General features: G+C 36.6%; 2 protein-coding genes across 2 annotated transcripts; one reads left to right on the forward strand and one right to left on the reverse strand.

Moving 5' to 3' along the window:
* Positions 1–5,659: 5,659 nt before the first annotated feature.
* LOC125816851 (uncharacterized) lies at positions 5,660–9,773 on the forward strand. The gene is made up of 3 exons (XM_049496494.1): positions 5,660–5,855; positions 7,819–8,094; positions 9,396–9,773. The coding sequence occupies exons 1-2, from the start codon at positions 5,780–5,782 to the stop codon at positions 8,058–8,060; spliced, it is 318 nt and encodes a 105-aa protein (XP_049352451.1). The 5' UTR covers positions 5,660–5,779; the 3' UTR covers positions 8,061–8,094; positions 9,396–9,773.
* Positions 9,774–9,991: 218 nt separating this feature from the next.
* Positions 9,992–19,056, reverse strand: LOC125816844 (KH domain-containing protein At1g09660/At1g09670). The gene is made up of 8 exons (XM_049496486.1): positions 18,886–19,056; positions 18,690–18,807; positions 17,697–17,782; positions 15,290–15,432; positions 11,262–11,396; positions 11,056–11,172; positions 10,593–10,736; positions 9,992–10,495 (listed from the first exon to the last, which is right to left on the reverse strand). The coding sequence occupies exons 2-8, from the start codon at positions 18,791–18,793 to the stop codon at positions 10,337–10,339; spliced, it is 888 nt and encodes a 295-aa protein (XP_049352443.1). The 5' UTR covers positions 18,794–18,807; positions 18,886–19,056; the 3' UTR covers positions 9,992–10,336.
* Between the last annotated feature and the right edge of the window lie 2,915 nt (positions 19,057–21,971).

A 21,971-nucleotide genomic window follows, 5' to 3' on the forward strand; every position in this document is an offset into this window, starting at 1 on the left:
TTGGACAAAAGGAATTTGGGTTCATTTGTTAAAGGCCCAGCTGATGATAGCAATACGTGTACATAGGAATATTCCTCTCTTACAAGTTTGTTTTAAGTTTGTTAGAACCTAGCCTATAGTATAGGGACACCTGTATAGAATATAGCTGTTTTTCCTTTTCTTCTACTTGTATAAATGGAATGGAGCACTGATCAATAAAATATACAGAGAAAATTTCCCATAATCCTTCTCATTTACAACATGGTATCAGAGCATTAGGGTTCTTATCCTATTCATTTCTGCTCTTTTCATTTCTTTTGGTAATCTGCTTTGTTTCCATGGGCGATTCACTTCCTTCTGATGGCTCCACCACACCAACCACCATTGGTACTGCTTCAGCTTCAGCTGAAAGGGTTGTTTTGGACACCTCTCATCCTTTCTTTCTTCATGCCTCAGATTCTCCCGGTATGATCCTTGTTAGCACCATCTTTGATGGTAAAGGTTACGGTGGTTGGCGTAGGGGCATCTTGATAGCCTTATCGGCTAAAAACAAGGTTGGTTTCATTGATGGATCTATCATTCCCCCAAGTATCACTTCTGAATCTCACAGATCTTGGTCTAGATGCAACAACATGGTTATTTCTTGGCTCTTGAACTCCCTTTCAAAGGAGATTGCTGAAAGTGTCTTATACTCAAAAACAGCAAAACACATCTGGGAGGAGCTTGAGGAAAGGTTTGGCCAAAGAAATGGACCTCTTCTTTATCAACTGCAAAAGGAGATCAGTGAATTAGCTCAAGGAAATTTAGACATTGCTACATACTACACAAAACTGAAGAGACTTTGGGATGAGCTGGACAGCCTTGATATATGCCAAGCTTGCACCTGTGATTGTTCATGTGGAGGTAAGGCTAAAACTCACAAATCTGAACAGGATGGTAGGCTGATTCAATTCCTCATGGGATTGAATGAAGCTTATTCAGGACCTAGGAGCAATTTATTGTTGTTGTCCCCTCTGCCGTCAGTGAACTATGCTTATTCTCTGCTAATCAGAGATGAAAAGCAGAGGGAAGTTCAAATTTCACAACATCCAGGTGTTGCTGCTTTTTATGCCTCTAAACAGCCTTATGTAGGTCAGAACTATGGTGATGTTCCTCCTAACTATATTGCTGGTCCTTCTAACTATGTTGCTGGATCTTCAAAGCAACACTCTAGTGGACAGAAATTTACTTCAGATAGGAGAGTTGGGACTGAAGGAAAGAAAAATGTATCTGGCTTATTTTGTTCTTATTGTAAAAGAACAAATCATACTATAGACAATTGTTACAGGTTGATTGGTTTTCCAGCTGACTTTAAGTTTACTAAGTCTAAGAGAATGGGACCTCCAGCTAAGAGCAATGCTGCTTATTCAAATGAAGAGGCTGGAAACAGTTCAGGGGACAGACCAATGACTCAGGATCAGTATCATAACCTGTATCAACTTTTACAGCATGTGAAGCTAGGCTCAGATATTCAGAATAACACTGAGGAAGTTGCTACTGCTAATTGTGCTGGTATCACCTCCTTCACCTCACCTAGATCTTACTCAACTGTATCAGTAAATTCAGTTTCTTGGATTTTGGATTCTGGTGCTTCAGAGCATATGACATCTAATTTTGGTCTCTTGTTTGATGTTAAGATGCTTCATAAACCCATATATGTCGATCTTCCTAACTCTACAAGAGCCCTTGTGTTTAAATCAGGATCTGTTTCTTTATTTCCTGGATACACAATTCATCATGTGCTCTTTGTCCCCTGTTTCAATTATAATCTTCTATCTGTTTATAAATTATGTTTACAATTCAACTCTATTCTCACTTTCTCTGTTTTTGGTGCTATTCTGCAGGGCCCTTCCATGAAGAGGCCACTGGTTCTTGGTAGAGTCACTAGGGGGCTATATCTTCTGCACTCAGCTGGGACCAGTCAGCTCCACTCTACACCTAGTCTTTCTTTTCCCGGCAAGCCTTTTAATTCCGTTTGTAATCAAAGTGCTAAGGCACAAGTTTCAGATTCTTCTTTGTTCTTAGGATCAGTTTTTGTTGATGTAAACACTTGGCATTGTAGACTTGGTCACATGCCTTTTTCTAATATGAAGTTTATTTGCTCTGTTCCTACTACTTTAGTTTCTTCTCCTTGTGATGTTTGTGCAAAGGCAAGACAAACTAAGTTACCTTATGCATCTAGTTCCTCCAAGTCTAAACATATTTTTGATCTCATACATGTTGACACTTGGGGTCCCTACAAAACTCAAACACATGATGGTTTCAAATACTTTCTCACCATTGTAGATGATCATAGTCGAGCTACCTGGACATATCTTTTAAGCACCAAATCTAATGCTTTCACTATATTGAAACAATTTTTAGCTATGACTCAAACTCAATTTCACACTAAAGTCAAAATTCTTAGGAGTGATAATGCTCTCGAATTGGGCAGTAGTAAGGCAGCATCTGATTTCTTCAATTCTGAAGGTATAATCCATCAGACATCTTGTGTTTTCTCTCCTCAACAAAATGGTGTGGTGGAGAGAAAGCACAGACATCTGTTAGAAGTCTGTAGGTCTTTGTTTTTCCAATCTAAAGTTCCTACACATTTTTGGGGGGAATGTCTCCTAACAGCAACTTTTTTGATCAACAGATTCCCTACTAGAATTTTAAACATGAAAACTCCTTATGAGCTCTTATTTGGTCATCCACCTAGTTATTCTCTTTTAAGATGTTTTGGCTGTCTTTGTTATGCATCAACTCTGCCTGTGCATAGGTCCAAGTTAGACCCTAGATCAATCAAATGTGTCTTCTTGGGTTACCCTTTTGGGAAGAAAGGGTACAAGGTTTTAGATCTAACTACAAACAGAATTTTTGTGTCGAGAGATGTTGTTTTCCATGAAAATGTCTATCATTTTTCCTATACTTCTCTTAGTGTCCCTACTTTTCCTTTTACTCAATCTATTCCCGCTTCTACAGATTACTCTCCCACTCCTTCTTCCTCTTTTGATACTTCATCTGACGTACCTGAACTCTCCCTTGCATCTCTTACTACTTCAGATTTATCTTCTCCTCCTCTTGAGCTTCAGCAGGACATGGTGCTCCCAGTAGTTCAGTCACAACATCCATCCATCAGACACTCTTCTAGAGTCCGTCACCCTCCTAAATATCTCAATGATTATATTTGCAACTCAGTCATTCTCACTGACCTCACTCAGCAGTGTTTTGCTGCTACTGTCTCTCCTCCCTCTCTTTCTTTCTCAACTCTGTCTTGTACTAATCAGTCTTTTCTAAATTCAGTCTCCTACATCACCGAGCCTACCTCATACTCTCAAGCTTGCTTACATCCTGGCTGGCAGTTAGCCATGACAAAGGAATTTGAGGCACTCAAAGCTAACAATACATGGGACATAGTTCAATTACCCGAGGGTAAGAAGGCTTTGCCTTGTAAGTGGGTCTATAAGATCAAATATAAACAAGATGGCACGGTTGAAAGATTCAAGGCACGACTTGTTGTGCGGGGGGATATTCAAAAGGAAGGCGTTGATTTCACAGAAACCTATTCCCCTGTTGTCAAAATGACAACTATTCGTTGTCTTTTGGCTGTGGCAGTGAAAAAGAATTGGCATATTTCCCAACTAGACGTCAATAATGCCTTCTTACATGGTGATTTGCAGGAAGAGGTCTATATGAAGTTCCCTGTTGGTATGCCAGCACCTAGTCAATCACATGTATGCAAGCTCAAGAAATCTTTATATGGGTTGCGCCAAGCTTCCAGGCAATGGTATGCTCGTTTGACTGCAGCTTTGAATTTCAAGGGGTATTCTCATTCTCTTAACGACTATTCTCTCTTCTTTAAGAAAGTTCAAGGCAAGGTGTTTATACTAGCGGTTTATGTTGACGACATTCTACTTACAGGGGATGATCCTTTAGAGCTTGAGTCTCTTAAGTTCTTTCTCAATTCTGAGTTTAAAATCAAGGATTTAGGTGCTGCTCATTATTTCTTAGGCATGGAAATCATCAGAGAGCCTCAGGGTATAATTTTGGGACAAAGAAAATTTACGTTGGATTTATTAAATGATTTTGGTTGCACAGACTTGATGCCAGTGTCTTCACCATTGGATCCTGCTACAAGACTCCAACTTGATGAGGGGGAACTTTTGTCAAATCCTACTTTCTATCGTATGTTGCTGGGTAAATTGAACTTTCTCACACATACACGCCCAGACCTCTCCTTTGCGGTTCAACATCTTAGTCAATTTATGCAATCTCCACGACAACCTCACCTAGATGCGGCTGTCCGATGGCTCCGATATCTTCTCATGGACCCTGGTTTGGGTATTTTCATCCCTTCTAATTCTTTCTTTGATCTACTTGCCTTCTGTGATTCTGATTGGGGGCGTTGCCCAGATACTAGACGTTCAATCAGTGGTTATTATATTACTCTTGGTGGTTCACCTGTATCGTGGAAATCAAAGAAGCAGTCGTTGGTATCTCTTTCATCAGCTGAAGCTGAGTATCGCTCCATGCGAAGGGTTGTGGCAGAAATCACTTGGTTGGTTCGTTTACTTGCTGATCTTGGTGTTCCTTCTCCTCTACCTGTTCCTCTTCATTCGGATAACCAGACAGCCATTCACATCGCCAAGAATCCAGTGTTCCACGAACGCACCAAACATGTGGATCTGGATTGTCATTTTGTGCGGCAACAATACCTTTCCGGGCTCATTTCTTTGAATTTTATCCCTTCAACTGCTCAATTGGCTGATGTGTTCACAAAGCCCCTTACTGGGCCAGTTCATCGATCTTTCCTAGACAAGTTGGGGATTGTTTCACCACCCTCCAACTTGAGGGGGGTGTTGGAATATCAGGAATATCAGGCCCAACTAATGAATTGGACAAAAGGAATTTGGGTTCATTTGTTAAAGGCCCAGCTGATGATAGCAATACGTGTACATATGAATATTCCTCTCTTACAAGTTTGTTTTAAGTTTGTTAGAACCTAGCCTATAGTATAGGGACACCTGTATAGAATATAGCTGTTTTTCCTTTTCTTCTACTTGTATAAATGGAATGGAGCACTGATCAATAAAATACACAGAGAAAATTTCCCATAATCCTTCTCATTTACAACAATATGAAGAGGAGGTGTGAAGATGTATGTGTCAGTGAGGAGGGGGGGGTGAGAGGTTGATTTTAGCAAGGGTTAGGAAAGGTAAAGATAGGGTCGACAAAGAATTGAGAGAGGTGATTAGACAAAACATAACACAATTTCAATTAATTAAGGACACAACTTTAGATAGGAAGGATTAAGGTCAAAAATTAAATTAAAACGTTAGAAGGTAGTCTAATCGTGTCGTACTCGAAGATATAAGTAATGTATGCGTACATCATAACTTTTCTAAGCACCCGACTTATGGTCCATGATCTTTTATTTACTGGTTCAATATGTTAAAATTATTTCTTAAGAGCAAATTAATTGCTTTTTTTTTAACTATACCCTTGTGATTCTTTCGAATTTTCAAAATATCATTAATAACGATAATTTAATAAAACAAAAATATTTAATTTGCAATTTCTTAAAAGAGTATTACTAGTATTTATGTCCAAACGGTAAATATATTGTACCAAGAAAAAGGACAAAAGTATTTGTCTTAGATAACAGAAAAATAGAAGAAAGAAAACAGAAGAGAAAAAGCGGACGATAATACCATTAGACAAGAAAAGGTGTTTGATAGCGAGAGAGAAAAGAAAGCATAGAGAAAAAAAGCAAAACAGGGAGATGAGAGGGGTCTCTAATGGGAGATCAATTCCCTTTCTTCTCTTCTTCCTTTCGTTGTCTCATCAATTCATCACAGGTTTGCATGCAATCACTCAGATCTTGATTTTCCCTTTTTTTCCGATTCTATTTTTGTTATATGATTGTTTTAATGGGTTATTTCGTATTGGTAAATGTTTCTAATAGATCCCTTGTGTTTAAGGAAGAATGATGAGTTTGGAATTCGGAAATAAGAGTGTCAATTATCGATCTCGATTCAATTCAATATCATTAACCCTCTTTCTTTTTCAAGAATTGTAATTGAAAATGTGCAAAAAAAAATTGTACTAATAAGAATAAAGATTGCGTACATAGGCTAAGATGAATTCGTAATTTACTATTGCTTTTACTGTCGTATTTAGGATAAGGGTTGTGTGTGAAAAGGTTGTCATTTTCTAATTGCCATTTGTCTCTGTCTAGTTTTGAGAAAAATGGAGTCTTGTGACAAATTCAAGAAAATGAAGATGATCTTGTCTTGATGTTACAACAACTCAATTACAGCTTCAGATTCCTTTTTCCTTTTTTTTTGGTTGGTGGTGAAATGAATTACTGTGGTTTGGACATGTGAAGAGGTGCAGATGCTCCAATGAGGGGGTGTGAGAGGTTGGCTGTGGTGAGCTTCATGAGAGGTAGAGGTAGGTCGAAGAAGTATTGGGGAAAGGTGATTAGACAAGACATGTCGCATCTCAGCTTCCTGAGGAGGTAGCTTAGGGTGGTAGGTTAGTGGGTAGTTGAACGTCGTCTTTTGTCCAACGAGATAGGTTTTTCCTTGTGTTTGCTATGTCTCTACCATTTCTGATTTTCCAAGGGTATGCAGTATACTTTACTATTTTAGGTAGAACTACATGCAAATATCAACCAATTAGGAATATACCCTTATAGCTCGTAAATGGGACAATGAGAAAACTATGTTTTTAAGAAGATAGTTGTTAGTTGATCCCGCTTGCATACCTCAAATTTGTAAACAATGGAGGAGAAACTGAGGAATGGAAAAAGATCTGAAAAGGTAATGAAAATATCATGTTAATAATTTGGCTCTTGGTAAATGATTGCTAGTAGGTGAGAACAATATGCTATACCTTTCTGCCTAGAGTTAATCACGACCTCCACTCTCAATCAAAAACTTTTGAGGATTAGTCCAATCAATTTGCCAAATATGCTGATAATGTCACCTAAGCACTCACCAATAAAAAGGCTATCTGTGGAAAGGAAAAATCTGAAGCACTTCCCAGTAGGTTGTTGAAGTTGCAAAATTTACAAGGAAAATGAGTATGATTAACTAGTCGTACCGGTTTACATGAGAGATCACTGCAGGATAAGCTTTCTGACTATGCCAGCAGACCATAATTTTAATCAAAGTGTCCCAGCTGGGCGTTGTAGAAAGAGACCACTGTCTTTGTTGATTTCTTCACACTCAAGCTTATATATTGTAATGTGCATTCCATCCACTAGTAATGACTGCCCCGACATGGTTCCATTATTTATTTATTTTAGATGAAGTAATAGAAGATTTCATTACAGGCATGACATGGTTCCATTAATTGAGTAAGCCCCAGTAAGGCTTAGACACTTCTATTTGTCCATCCCTTACCTTGACTCCTGACTGCTCCCAGTTCCATCGTTTGCTTCTTGTGAATTTAGTGTCCATTCCTATATGTCTAATATTCATCATTTGTATTCTCTTCACCACATCATTCACTCTAGCACCATCTTCTATGTTTCTGGGACATAAAAGGGAGAGTCAGTGTTGTTGTGGAAAAGATTTGAGCTCAACTAGGGGTTCCACAATTTGTCCGTCCTTGACATGGAATCAATATGCTTGAAAATCTAGCTCCCCATAGGTGTTGCTACCATTTTATGTTCTTTTGTCCTTGTTCAAAGATACCCAGGAACGCACCCATCAAACCTGTTTATGGCTACAGTTTTATGACAAGCATCTGTATACTTGAATTTGTTTCCGTTTTGTCGGTTTGATTTTTTATATGTGTGTGTTTTACTTTCAGGCTTTTCAGACGATTCTTTAAATCCCAAAAATGGAACAAAAGTTGATACTCATGCTGCATCCAGCAGTAACACTGGGTCAACTGTACTCATTGTATGCCTTGCCCTTGTGGCAGTAGTGCTTCTGTCATTTTTCCTTTTCAAGTTTTGGCAAAAGAAGAAGCGTGAAGAGCAGTATGCTCGTCTGCTAAAGTTGTTCGAAGAAGATGATGAGCTTGAGCTTGAGCTGGGTCTTCGGGATTAAATTTGTGTCAGATGTTAACAATCAATGTATTGAGGTGAGGCTCCTTATTGTACTCTCTTGGAAATGTTGCTCTGCTTTCTACTCCTAGCTTTTACATGGAATTTTGGAATTATTGTTTGGTGAATAAGCATAATGTTGTTAGCACATACCCTTCTTACCATTTAAGAAGATCATTCGGGTTTTTTTGAGTGTCTCAAAATGTTCAAAACTACTAACTCTGATCAACTGCATGGAAAAATTGTAGCTTAAACTTTAAACTGTGTAGTTCTGCTGTCTCTGGAAGTAATCTTGTACAAAAACTTCAGCATGATATGAGAATTGCTTTTATCTAGCATTACTGATGTCATACCTGAGCAAAGTAACTCTTTCAGCCAATTTGCTCTGCCAAACTGTCATATAAAAAATGGGAAGGAAGGAGCAAATATTACTCATTGTGCACCTTCCTAATGTTTATTACTGTATAGATATGCTATATGGGTAGTCTTAACTCATATTTTCATGTAAGTTCATTCATAATTTCTGTAGGATGCTTTATCTTTTTGCACAGTCTTCTTCTATTTCCTTTTTGTACCAAGTTGCAGGCAATCAAGCTATCTAGTCTTTATTGTTGCTATGCTTTATCAGTAACGTAGTTCCCTTTAGCTAATCTCAAAATTGTATCAAGATGAGTGATATATGGCTTGCTTTCTTTTGCCAAATATAATTGCAACACAATTTTATGTTTCTCCTTTACTAAATTCTTTTACCCTGATTTTCAGTTATCCTGTGTTGAGGTTGTCTATCTTGGCAAACGATTATGGAATGTGGAACTTATCAGATTTTATAAGTTATTAGCTTATGTGTGCTCTGTAAATTTAATGACTGGCATATATGCTCTAATAGTTTTCGTTACAAATGTTAAGGTCTGTGCCTGTATCAGATTTTATATCCATGAGCTTATATGCACCCTGTTATTATGCTATATCAGTAACATAGTTCCCTGTATGATTTGATTTGGTCTTTGACTCCTAGGGGTGATTCCCCAGGAGGACCTGGACAAGTGTTTGATGTGCACGTGGTATATTCTACGTAGTTTCTTTTAATCTTTTGTAATTTGGCTATTATATTATCATGTTACTGTTTAGGCTCGAGTGTCAGCCTGTATGGACATGAAGTGGTCATGCTGATGTTTCTTTTTTGAATGCCTATATGTTATTTGTTTGTATCCAATATCTGCTAAAACTGTGATAATATGCAAAGGCTGTCAACTATTTGGAACGATCAGTCTTATTCGCTTATTGCATCTCACTTTTGCTTCCACTTACTATTTACCTGATATCATCTCGTTGTGTGCAGATGTAAGTAATATCTTAAATCCAGATTCTTGATTCAATGATGACAATGGGTTGGATTGATTCCAGAATATTGACATAAATCAAGAGAAATCTTCATTTCACAATTTGTAGAAATATGTATCAGTGTTAGCAGAACCAAAACTATCATGCATTCTGTTTTTTGGGTACAGCGATCGATGGATAACAGATATTGCCAAACGTCACCCTCCAAAATGAGGATTGTAACTCATCCGTCACAATTTCACTCTGTAATAGTTGTGTAGTAGGTGTTTGCAGCTTGTTAGATTGCTTTAAAATTGAGGAATAATTTTAATCAAAGCTCAAATGAGCTAAACTGTACTTCAAGTTGTGCAAATTTGCTTTTGTACCCCCTGATGTATCACTAGGCCTTAAATATATGTTGTTTTTTGTATGTGTTAAATGTTGTATCCTCTACATAAGAAGTCACATTTCATCAATGAAAATTTTACTATTTTTCACAACGAAAGGACAAGCCATTGAACAAACAAGACTGCAGGTTAAAATTGAACTAACATCAGTGACCCTAAAGCAAGGAACTGAAGTACTGGTATAATTTAAAGCAAAATATTCAGCATATCTTGTCAAACTTCTGTTCTCAATATATTTATTCAGAAGTTGAAGCAGTTGACCTGCAATAATTAAAATAATACATGAATCTCACAAGTATCGAATAAGAAACAGATTATTCTGATTGATTTAACACATTGACCACTAAACCTAGATTAAGACTACAGGTCAATACCTCTAGGAAAGATGGTTACAGAAAAAGAAAATAATAAACATTACGCCTATATCTAAAGAATCTGTCTGAAGGATTCCTGCATTCTGTGCCAGAAGCAAACTTGGGAAGTCTTCCTAATCGGGCAGATAAGCTATCATCTGTGTCGATCACTAGACAAGCAGCATTTCAGCAATTAGTTGTCATCTTCCCGTCTTTGCTCGTTTCATTCCTGTATTACTAAATGGAGACATGCTAGGGCTCATTCGGGGACTCATGCTTGGGCTTTCTTCCCTTAGTGTGCCATTTAGCATGGCCAATTCTCTTAGTTGTTGCTTCTTATAAACATCCACAGATTCATCCTGATACAGGAAAAACGAGGGAGAAAAGAGTCAAAGGGCTAGATAAAAGTTGGAAGCAAATGATGGCAAATGGCAACTATATCGTTTTAACTCGTACCACAGGCTTTAACAGGTTCTCTAGGATCGACACTGCATGATCAATGCGGGCGTCAATGATGTCTTCCGGAAATTCAGCCTCCACCAGGAGATGTAGTGGCTCTTTGAGGTGCTCATACCCAGGTTTATCTTTCAATTTCTCTTCCTACAGGAGGGAAAAAAGAGCAATGCAAAAAAGCAATTTAAAACTAACTTATAAGTTTAAGCTACTTGTTACCTCCACCAACACAAGTACCAGGTAGGTTTGTCAACCAAAACTCAAAAAATCCACTTTAAGAATTAAGCATTATTTTGACAAACCATTTCGTAGTCGTCATTTTCAGACAAAAACAAAGGATGTATGTGTGTGTGACAGAAAACACTTCTCTTATAGGCCCTCATGAAGCAAGTCATAGTAAATCTAAGTTTATTCAAGCTTGCTCTTACAACAAACATTGAGTGAGAAGAATAAAAGGGCCTAATACCTTGATAGAGTCCTTGACTGAGCCCTGTCCTCTGATGTAGACTCTACACTCTGTAATGGCTTCAACTCTCTTTAGGGAATTCCCACGTGGTCCCAAAATTCGACCGACAAAATTATACTGCATGGTTTTAACTTGGTCAAGATCTGTTTCAAAATTTAGGAAGAAAAAGAGCAACATGAAACACCACCCTCATAAGGTTCACATACATTTGGGAAATTCTCCACAGGAACATCCAGTCTTATGACTCTCTTCACAACAGGAGTGGTTGCAGTTCCCGGCACAACATGCCAATCCAGAGGGGAAGGTTGAAATGGCGCCATTTTCTGGAGAAGTCTATTTTCCTGTAGTAAGTAAAAACATCAAGGGGTAAATCCTCCAGCAATGTCCGCGAGCAGTTATTCAAACTCCTTCAAGGTATGAAGATGGATTCAACAAATATATTATCAAAAGCTACTTACAATACCTGTAATGCGGAGTAGGAGTACAACTCCTACAATACCTGACTAAGACTAACACCACAAAAAGTGCTAAGCTTTTTTTTCTTTCTATTTATCTAACTAGGTTATGCTTTGTGCTTTGACAAGGAAGCAACAAGTGCGAGGAAAAATGGGGTTACATTTTCATTAAAGTAATCCACGTGGCAAGGATAGATTACATTTCTGGGAAGAGCAAGAAGTTCTTAATAACATCTGAGAATTTTATTAGATGGCATATAAGGATAAAATCACAGGTCAAAACAGTAAATTTGAATGCTTAAACTCTGAACAGAGTTGGCAATACCATCCTCTACAAAGCTACTATTATTGATAATGATGCATGAAAATTCCACCTGCTGTACTTACATTTCTTTCTAACATTTGCGAACAAGCATAGTGTTCTAAGGCTCAAGCTACATAGATTATTGAAACTACAAAATTGAGCACAATATTTCCTGAGCTTAAGAAAGTGAATCCTCCTGAATACAGAAGCATTTTATCTAGCTAAGTAATTGTCAAAAGGAGTAACAGGACAATGATACAAACTTAGAATAATTCTTAAAAGTAAGCTACAAAATATGGTTTCTCAAACACATATATTTATTGAGCTACAAATACACAAATTAGAATTCACATAGAATCTTGAGGAAGTTTACTCTTGTGATTCAAGACATAAACTTGCACAAGGGTATAAGTATGTAGGATTATCCACATTTAGTATTACAACTGCTCCCTTACAGGAGAAATATCAATTATAGTGCTTGGATTTCCACATTTACTGTAAAGGAGAAACGTCAATTATAATGCTCTAATAGTGTGTGTCGTGGACCTGGTTTCCAAGGAAGCACATAAGGTAATTCACTTCCAATTGATATCTAAAATTAAAGGTATGCTAAAAGATAGAGCAACTAAAGTACTAAGAAAAATCTCTCAGAGCACGCGAGCAAGTGTGCACCTAGGCCAGAAATGCCCAGAGGACGGCCACGCAAAGGGCAACCTAACGATCTTGGACCTGGGAAGAACATGCAGGCTTGGGAAAGAGGCAACAGTGCGAAAGGACCCATAGGAAAAGGGAATGGTAAGGTTCCACTGGAGTACCGGACCAAGGAAGCTCTGTCACTGAAGCTTGGCCTCCACGATTTGTCGAATCCATCTTCATACTAATATGCCTGTTGTGGTGGGAGGACCTAGTAGCTCGGCGAGCTCAAGAAAGATTGCTTCGCCTAGTGCAGTTCAGATTTTGCCAAGCCAGCAAAAGACCAATGAAGCTGTGGGAGTTGTTTTGTCCAAACAAGGGACAAGGACTCAAAAGCTCCTGGTTGTGATGTTCCACAATGCATGCTTTTTCAAAGAGGGGGGGGGCGGGGGGGGTTGTTATTGGAGAGTTCACTTATGCAGTCTTGGGATTCTTCTCTAGTGGATCAATGTTCAAGCCTACTACAGTAACACTGATTCCCAAGGTGCAGAACCCAACTAAGATCACTGAGTACAGGCCAATATCATGTTGTACTATCTTATACAAACTTATCTCAAAGATACTGACCCACAGGATGCAGAAGGTGATGGATGGATTGGTGGATGCAATTTTATCCCTGGTAGAGTGGTAGTGTGATTACTGATAACATTATTATGTGCCGTGACCTCATTAAATGGTATGGGAAGAAAAAGATCTAACTAGGTGTATGCTGAAGATTGACATGAAGAAAGCTTAAGAATCCATTGAATGGACCTTCCCACAACAGGTTCTCAAGGCTTTGAGCTTTCCCACACAGCTCATAAGCTGGATTATGACCCGTGTTACCACAGCTTCACATTTTACACTTATTAATGGCACCCCTTCCCATGCCAAGAAGGGTCTAAGGCAAGGAGACCCCTTGTCCGCATTCCTTTTTGTATTACCCATGGAATACTTGAATAGACGGCTGAAAACCTTGAAGAAGCAACCTGATTTTAATTTTCATCCCAAGTGTGAGAAATTGTGCATACCTTGGGTTTGCAGATAACTTGTTGCTTTTTTGCAGGGGTGACCTTAAATCTGTCTCTATGTGACTGTATTACTGCCTTCTCTAGTGCTTCTGGTCTTGCGAACTGAGAAGAGCTTCATTTATTTTGGAGGTGTAAATGTGGCTGACCAAGCAGCTATACTACAGCTTCTGGGATTTACAAAAGGTGCTCTTCCTTTCAAGTACCAAGGTATACCCCTCACGGCCTCACCTAAAAGAAAACCTCAGTGACTCAGTACAAGCCCCTTATAGATAAGATGATGGACAAGGCTAAGCCTTGTGCCTCTAGATTCCTATCCTATGCTGGTAAGGTACAATTAATCAAATCTGTCTTGTTCTCTGTCCAAAACTTTTGGTTACAAGTTTTTATTCTGCCCAAGAAAATGATTCACTTTGCAGAGTCCTTGTGTAAGGATTCCCATGGGCTGGGGGTGCTGAGCCCTCAAAAAGGCTTTGATAGCTTGGGAAAAGTTATGTATCCCAAAGACAGCGGGTGGTTTTGAATTTTTAGATATGATTGATTGGAATAGAGCTGCCATTTGTAAGCACTCAGTGTTTGAATAAGGACAGGTTATGGATCCAATGGTTCCATACCTACTTCATTAAAGGAGACAGTACATGGAATGTTCATGATAACCAAGCCTCATGGATGATCAAAAAGATCCTCAATGCCAAAAGAACTATGGAAGCAGCTGGCTATGAGGAGCAGGATGTTGCTGCTATGACTAAATTCAGCACAGAAACTGTCCATTATAAGATGAGGGGGGACACTACACTATAGTGAAGGGGATGAAGTTACTATCCAACAACCATGGGGCACCTAGATGGCTGTTTGGAGAAGACTCCTACCTAAATATAGGCCAAATGGAGTATTCTACCTGACATGCCCTACCTTCTTTGCACCGACACTGATGAGAGCCTGGACAATTTGTTCTTCAAGTGCCAGTACTCAGCTGCCGTTTGGGATAGGCTGCTCTCATGGCTGGCCATTCAAAGGGTATCTCTGGATTGGCATGAAGAAGTGATGTAGGCTGTTAGACATGCTAGTGGCAAGTCAGTGCAAGCTATCCTATACAGATTGGATTTAGCATGCTGTCTATAATTGGTACAGCATGAAATAAACATGAGGTCCCTTGTAAATATTTATTTTATTTTATTTTTCTCTTCTTTTGCTCCCCTCTGTTTGCAGGTCACCGGCATCTCCTAAATGCTGAAGAATACACCATTACCATTTTCAAAAAAAAAAACATGAGGTCATTTCCGCAGAAGAGTAGAGGACCTGATGCGTTAGTAAGAATGGCTGTTCAAGCAATCCATTGAGGGGATCTCTATTCCTTAGATTGAATAGTAGGCTGGCTATACTCAACGATTATTCATAGGCTACGTTAGACAGTTAATGCAGATCTCTTGATGTATTTAGATTATTTTGCCATCAGTGCTTGGGGGCTTGTTGTCCAACACTGTGAGACTTCTGTACTTCTTTGCTACTTTGGTAATACAATCAGTTAGTCACCAAAAAAAATAGTTAACTTCTATAAAAATGCATACTTTGAGAATCAGGAACAATCAATTTACTGAATTCAACAATGTTATACTAATAACTTTAGTTAATACTCGTTACGTGATAAGAACAAGTCTGCAAGAGTATGACCACATTAAGAACAACAGTCGTGACATAATTACATTCCAAAGTATGACCCATAACAGCCATACATACCTAAGCTAACCTCCATGAAGTATAGAAGCTTATCATACCTCAGTTTGCATTGCACTCCATGCCCCCATATTTATCTGACCTCCATTCATATGTTGACTGACTGACCTATGTGGACTCTCTTGTCCCATCCTTTCCTGATCCATGAACTGATTTGACAACAAAGCTGTTGCTCGCATGATTTCTGCAGAAGTAAGAAATCCAAAACCTTATTCAGTCACTAAATTGAATGCTTCCCTCAATTTACCTTTCACAAGATTTCAGCAAAGACTGTCAGTGGTGGATTCACCAAGCAATCCATAAGACACCATTTTAGCTTCATTTTAACCAAATTCACCTTCATCCCTTTTGAACACATAATAATGTTACCCATATTTTAAGTTTGAAAAAATAACATGCAAAGAGAACCCAAATGGATCACTTTCCCTAGAACTACCATCCCAAGCTTCATCCACAGTTAAATGCACGAGTTAGAGAGCAAATTATTAAGCTACAGGGTCAAATTCGACATCAAACATTGTATTGATGCAAAAAGTTCAGTATTCCAGGACTATATAATGATGCCGAAGACAAGTGGAAGAAAGTGGAAATCAGACACTTGTCCAGGTCAGGCTTTGAACCAAATTCTATGATTTGTAGATTTGAATTTCTACACTTATTGATGTTGCATCCAGAAAAGCTACTTAGAGACTTCTGTTTGGTAACTTAGCATTTGGTAAATAATTATTTCCCATTCCACTTACTGATTCTTTAGTTAATTAGATGATAGTGACCGCATCTTATTTTAGATTTTAGAATCCTCCCGGTCTCAGAAGTCAACCAATAGAAGTTGCCTTATATTCCTATATTAAAACCTCTAAACAATAGGAAATAAGAAAAGTAAACAAAAATTGACGGATTCTTTGAATTCAATAGATTTGGACACTCTGATTCTCTTTGGTGAAGCTTTTCTAGCTAATTTAGTGCATAATAATTAATAAATACTAAACTTAGAGCAGTGTGCCCGGAGATTACAAAGGACTCCCAGAACAGTATATCCTTTATTTATGTCTCAGTCTTCTCCCTCTTTGTAAAGTATTATTTGTAGCACCAATAATTCATGATTTTTTGTTTTGTTTCCATACAAATCAAAAACTCCAAATTAATACAAATCAGTCCTTAGCTTCTTCTTTTTTTCCTCTTGATAAGTAAATCGTTCCTAGCCTACTAAGATTCCACCGCCCAATCATAGGCTTAAAAACCTCCGACTTGCACTTTATCACCTTCATTTTTTATCACAAAAAATCATGCCACTTAAAATTTTCCATTAATGACTGATTTCTGGCTATGATGCAGTCAGAATAATTGGACATCCAATAAGGCGTCATGTGTAACGGGGTAAGATTACGGACCACAAAACAAATATGTGGGAACTCTTATGTTTGCTGATATTTAAACATTCAAAAGAAAACTCAATTTTATCAGAGTAGTAGCATAAGACAGTCTGATCAAGACAATAAAAGACACTAAACTTAACAAAATAACATCTATTAATGATTCTACCATTAAAGTCAACAATTTAAGCATATCAGGAGAACTTTCTTCGCCATATATTGTTTTGAGATTATTGGTTGTTGACAAAAAAAAACCCATTCCAGAAACAACAAATGTTTCCATCTTTGTCATCAAATTATTCAACTCCAAAGTACTTGAATTACGTGCTCTTTACATTTGAGAGATCAGAAAGCACGAAAGAGTGCAATCTGTGCTGTTATATTATTAAAACTTTGTATACTTCGACCGTAAATCCTTCTCCATGTGGGCTATTAAGCATGTGTGTACAAAAAAGGAACATCGACTGTGATGTGTAGCAGCTGAACATGCAATTGCTGGAAGTTAAACTTATATCTAGGTGAGACTGAAGAAAGGTGTAACGGAGACTGTTACTTTGACTTTTTGGGGTTATATATATTTCTTCTTCATGCTGGTCGGTGGAGAAGTGGGGAACGGAAAAAAGAAATAATAACTCTTAAGACCCTCTACTCACTTGGAATCTTGTGTAGCAACACGTCAAATTTTCCAAGAGTGTTCTGACTATGAGAGCAAGCCTTGGCGCAACGGTAGAGTTGCTCCTTTTGTAACTTGTAGATACATGTTCAAAGGTGGAAACTGCCTCTTTGCAGAAACAGCATGGGAATATTTGCAAACAGTATATGCCCAATCGCCACTCACCTGCACCAGCCAGAAGCACTTCGTACACAGGATAAGCCCGCCCGCGACTGGTGTTCGAACTATGCAATCTTTTACCTCTTTTATTTTACATGAACTATTCAGGCTATCGTCATCAAACAATTCAACAATTTGTTGGATAAAACATTTTAAAAGCTTTCAACAGAAGAAAGAAACTTCTGCTCCAACATAAGATATCCAGAACTACTATAAAAAGTTCTTGTGGTTACAATTTACTACCTTGGTTTAGAAGTCTACTGCATATAGGAAGTATCTGCATGAATGGCCCCAATTTTTGCCTCTCCCCCAATAACTCTGCCAAATATCTGTCATTTCGCAATCAGCCAAATCACATATTAATAAGGAGAGATGTATCTAGAATTGACACAGAAAGTAATGGTAATAGGGTATACTCTATTTCAATTATTTATAAAAATTGACTGCTTGAAATAAAGAGTCCGATGTAGATGCTAATCGGGCAGCAAAGATGGACTTAACCTGTGGTTAAACATACAACAATCTTACGGCAAACATTACTTGACCTTGTACATGAGGTTACTGAGAAAATCAGCTTGACACCGAGAAATTTTCCTTGGTAAATGAGAACTTAAATAAACTTAAATCAAATAAAGAGTAGTTATCATCAGAATGTCCTATTCAATTGAGAAAACTCAACTACTCAACCCGATTTTCATGACACAACCAAGAAAACCTTGAGTCAACAACAAAAAGAACCTGAGTCAATTGATCAGCCAAGCCTAGAGTCTAATAGAGTATAGGGAAAGTGGCACAGTAATATATTTGGATCCACCTGGTTAAGGCCTGATGTGTGTTGAAGGTAGTAGATGCAGGCACAACCACTGCTTTCATCTTGAAGTAAATTACAATTGTATATTCACATAAAGTTTGAACCAATTATTAAAATATTTGTGGGTTCAGTGGCACCCTGCACCCACTGCCTTAAAATCTTGGATCTTGTACCACAGAAAAGGATCCTAAAGTGTCACCACATGTAAGAACAACTAGAAACCAATATTCAACAATCATATAGACGATATTATCAAGGTTTTGTTGACTCAAGATGCCTATAGAGACAATTAACAGAAAAAGACAGCCAAGAAAACCAAGAAGCCAACAAAACAGATCCAGACCCAACATTCCAAGAAAGCAGTAACTAACGAAAACTGATTGAAAACAAGAATATAATTACTGAAACAAGAATCAAGATTTGACCTTTCACGATCTGTAAGAGAAGATGACCTCTGAAGTGGACCATGGATTCGAGTTGGAGAGTACTGGAAGTAACTCCCATGGGGTATTCTATTCTCCAAATTCATCTAAGAAACCAATTCTACAATAAAATCTTTAGTCAAGAAACAAACTTTGATGATGTCTGTTATACATACAAAGATACAAAAGGGGGTCTTACTGTGAACAGCTGTTGATGGCAAGGCAAAAAGGGGAAGGTGGGGAAGAGATACTTCAGTCTGCTTCCCCCCTTATTGGACCTTGAGTTGTTGTGGGGGGGAGAAAGAGACTGATTAGTGGGAAAACTCCCTATAAATACTAATGGCTGCTACTCACAAAAGGGTGTACCAATGGAGTAGACCTTTTTTCACCATCACATATATTTGTTCTTTTTATCTACATAAAATTTTATAATATCACAAAATCTTCAATTAATAGTAAGCATTTAATTAAAGATACATTCAAACTAATTTTGAAACAAATGAATTTGACCGGAATGTTTAACTATAGCACATCCCTTTGATAATTTATTTATTTTGTGGAATACTAAACTCCGATGTATACACAAAGTTGATATTTGTTATTTTTTTCTTCAATATTATCGTTATCATATTATTAAATCATATATTCTTCCTTTTCTTTTAAATTTGTCTTATTTTCAATGTGTCAAATAACTACTTTTGTTCTGTTCATGTTGAAGCATAATTTTTTTTGAATTTGCATTCAGTTTAATTTACATTCATCATATGATCACAGTCGATATTGTATTTCTTTTTGCTCGAGGAGAGAGACTCATATAAGAGATAGCATGAAAGTCTACCCCTTGAAAACCTTCTTTCTTCGGGCTAGTTGTAGTAGAAAATTACCCGCCAAAAAATTACAATAGAAAAAATTAACGGCAATAATTTTTTGACCTATTGAAACTCTTTAGACGATTGCACCAGCACATAATTTTCCTCCATTCACATAATGTCTTTATCTATACTAGAATTAAGACTTTCTTTATTACTTTGAGAAGAGTATCATTGGTTTGACCAATGTGGAAAAATATATAAAAAAAATTATTGATTTGACGCAATATTTTTGAAAACCTAGTTTGTTACTGCGCGGGAATCTCAACTGATCGGTGTCGAATCCGCTAAGTTTTGCTTCCCTCTCTCCTTCATTTATTAAGTGAAAAATAGTTGTTGGCATTCTATAAGCGACTCGATCGAGTCTATGAAATTTCTTTTTTTTTAATAGTCGACCCGTAAGTTGATAATATCTCTGTATAGAGGGACATCCCTATCGAGAAGGATAGAAAACTACTACTTTATGATGATCGAGGAGTCTTGAGACTCGAAAAGAATTACGAGTGAATGAATAACTCAAAGAGTTTTATAATAAATTGCACTGATAGCAAGGAATTCAATTCTTTAATTGAAAACACATAATTTTATCAAATATAAATAAACATTTCTTTCATTATATATGATGTATAAATTTTTCCACAAATAGAAAAACTTTCGTGCACCAGGCTCATAAAATGAACTAGTAGAAGAAAAAAAATACAGACACATAAAACAGAATTTTATCTGAAATATGTTATTTCCTTTTTTTTAAAAAAAAATTGTGAATCCTGAGTTGTCTATTTCATTCTTTTCTAATAATTTATGTGACAGAGAACACATAATTACGAAAAAAAGAAGAAGAAGAATAAACGATAAATATAATTTTACACAATTTAAAAATTATTAATTCTTCAAACAACTAACATTTTTTTTGCTTAATATCACTGAATTATCTTTAATGCATCTATTAAAACGTAAATATTTTATTTATAACTATCAAAATGAATTTTGTGATGGAATCAAACATGCAATTAAAAATAAAAGAGAAAAGGGATTGAAAAATACTTCAATTTTGGTCGAAATTATTGTTACGATATCAAACTTTATGGAGGACCTTTTACCCATGCACTATTTAATAGTGTATTTTAAATGTATATATGTACCCACGTGGACACGTTACTATTTATAATTATGCAATAGCTATCCAAAAATCAGTAGAATCACTTTTATTTCATTAATAAATACAATCCAAGATAAAATTAGTTGATTGCTTTAATAAAAATAATCATAACCGAAATGACCCATCACTCCTAGATAAGAGGTAAATTTTATGCACTTAAAAAGAAATAAGAAAAATTTATGTGCAGTATATCTTAAAATTATATTTATACAACGAGAAAAATAATATATAATATTGTTGATATGTTGAATCATATTTGTCAACGGTGTTCGATAATTCTAAATATGGTAATCATGTATGTTTGACACATGCTTTTCATTTAGTCTCCCAATAATTAAAAAATGATTTTTCAATGACATAAAAACTGTATTGTTATACGATAATCCAGTTAAATGAACTACTTCCATATACATGCATATATACTAAAATTATTAGTAAAACCCCAAATAACTTGGTTTGTTTATCGAAAGTAAGAAATTTGAGTTGATTGTACAAATATGTCCATGCTTTGTAATTGTACAAACCGTGTTTGTTTTATTTGTAGTTACAATGCATCAAAATTTTATTGCTTTGTAATTTTCTTTCAATGTTTTTCTACCACTAACATTGTTTTTTTTTTTTTTCATTATTGCATTTACACTTTTATATATATATTGATAAGCAAGAATAATATATCAAATTTATCCACACGTCATTAGAAATAACTATTTACTTATATGTTATTATAAATATGGAAAAGTACATGTCAACTAACACGAATGATTTGAACTTAATAAAGAACATATAAATAATTCACTCGTATATTATGGATAAAAACAATATTATATCTGCCAAGTGTTGAATTAACGAGGTTGAAGTGACTTTTTCAAATTAATATAAAGTTCACGAGTTAGATAATTATTTATTTTTACTTTAGGCTTTTTCTGCTTATTTTTAATTTATTGATTTTAATTATTCTTTCGTATCAACCAACAAACGATTATCCAGGAACTGGAAGATGGTTGGCGTGACACGCCTAAATCCCCCACAATCAATCCACAAGGCTTTAGGCGACTGGAGCTTAAACATCTAATTTCAACCTAAACCTAAACCTAAACTTATATAGATAATATAATGTCTAAATATATCCTAATGCTTATAATTTAAGTTTTTTTTCCTGATTTTTCTCACAATTATTTTTATTTATCTATTTTATTTTCTACCTTTTTTGTTGTGAAAAATAGCTTCACCTGTTATCTCTTTTTACGACATGTTGTT

Source organism: Solanum verrucosum, unplaced genomic scaffold (assembly GCF_900185275.1).
Source record: "Solanum verrucosum unplaced genomic scaffold, falcon-dt-bn FXZP01000261.1, whole genome shotgun sequence".
Lineage (NCBI taxonomy): Eukaryota > Viridiplantae > Streptophyta > Magnoliopsida > Solanales > Solanaceae > Solanum > Solanum verrucosum.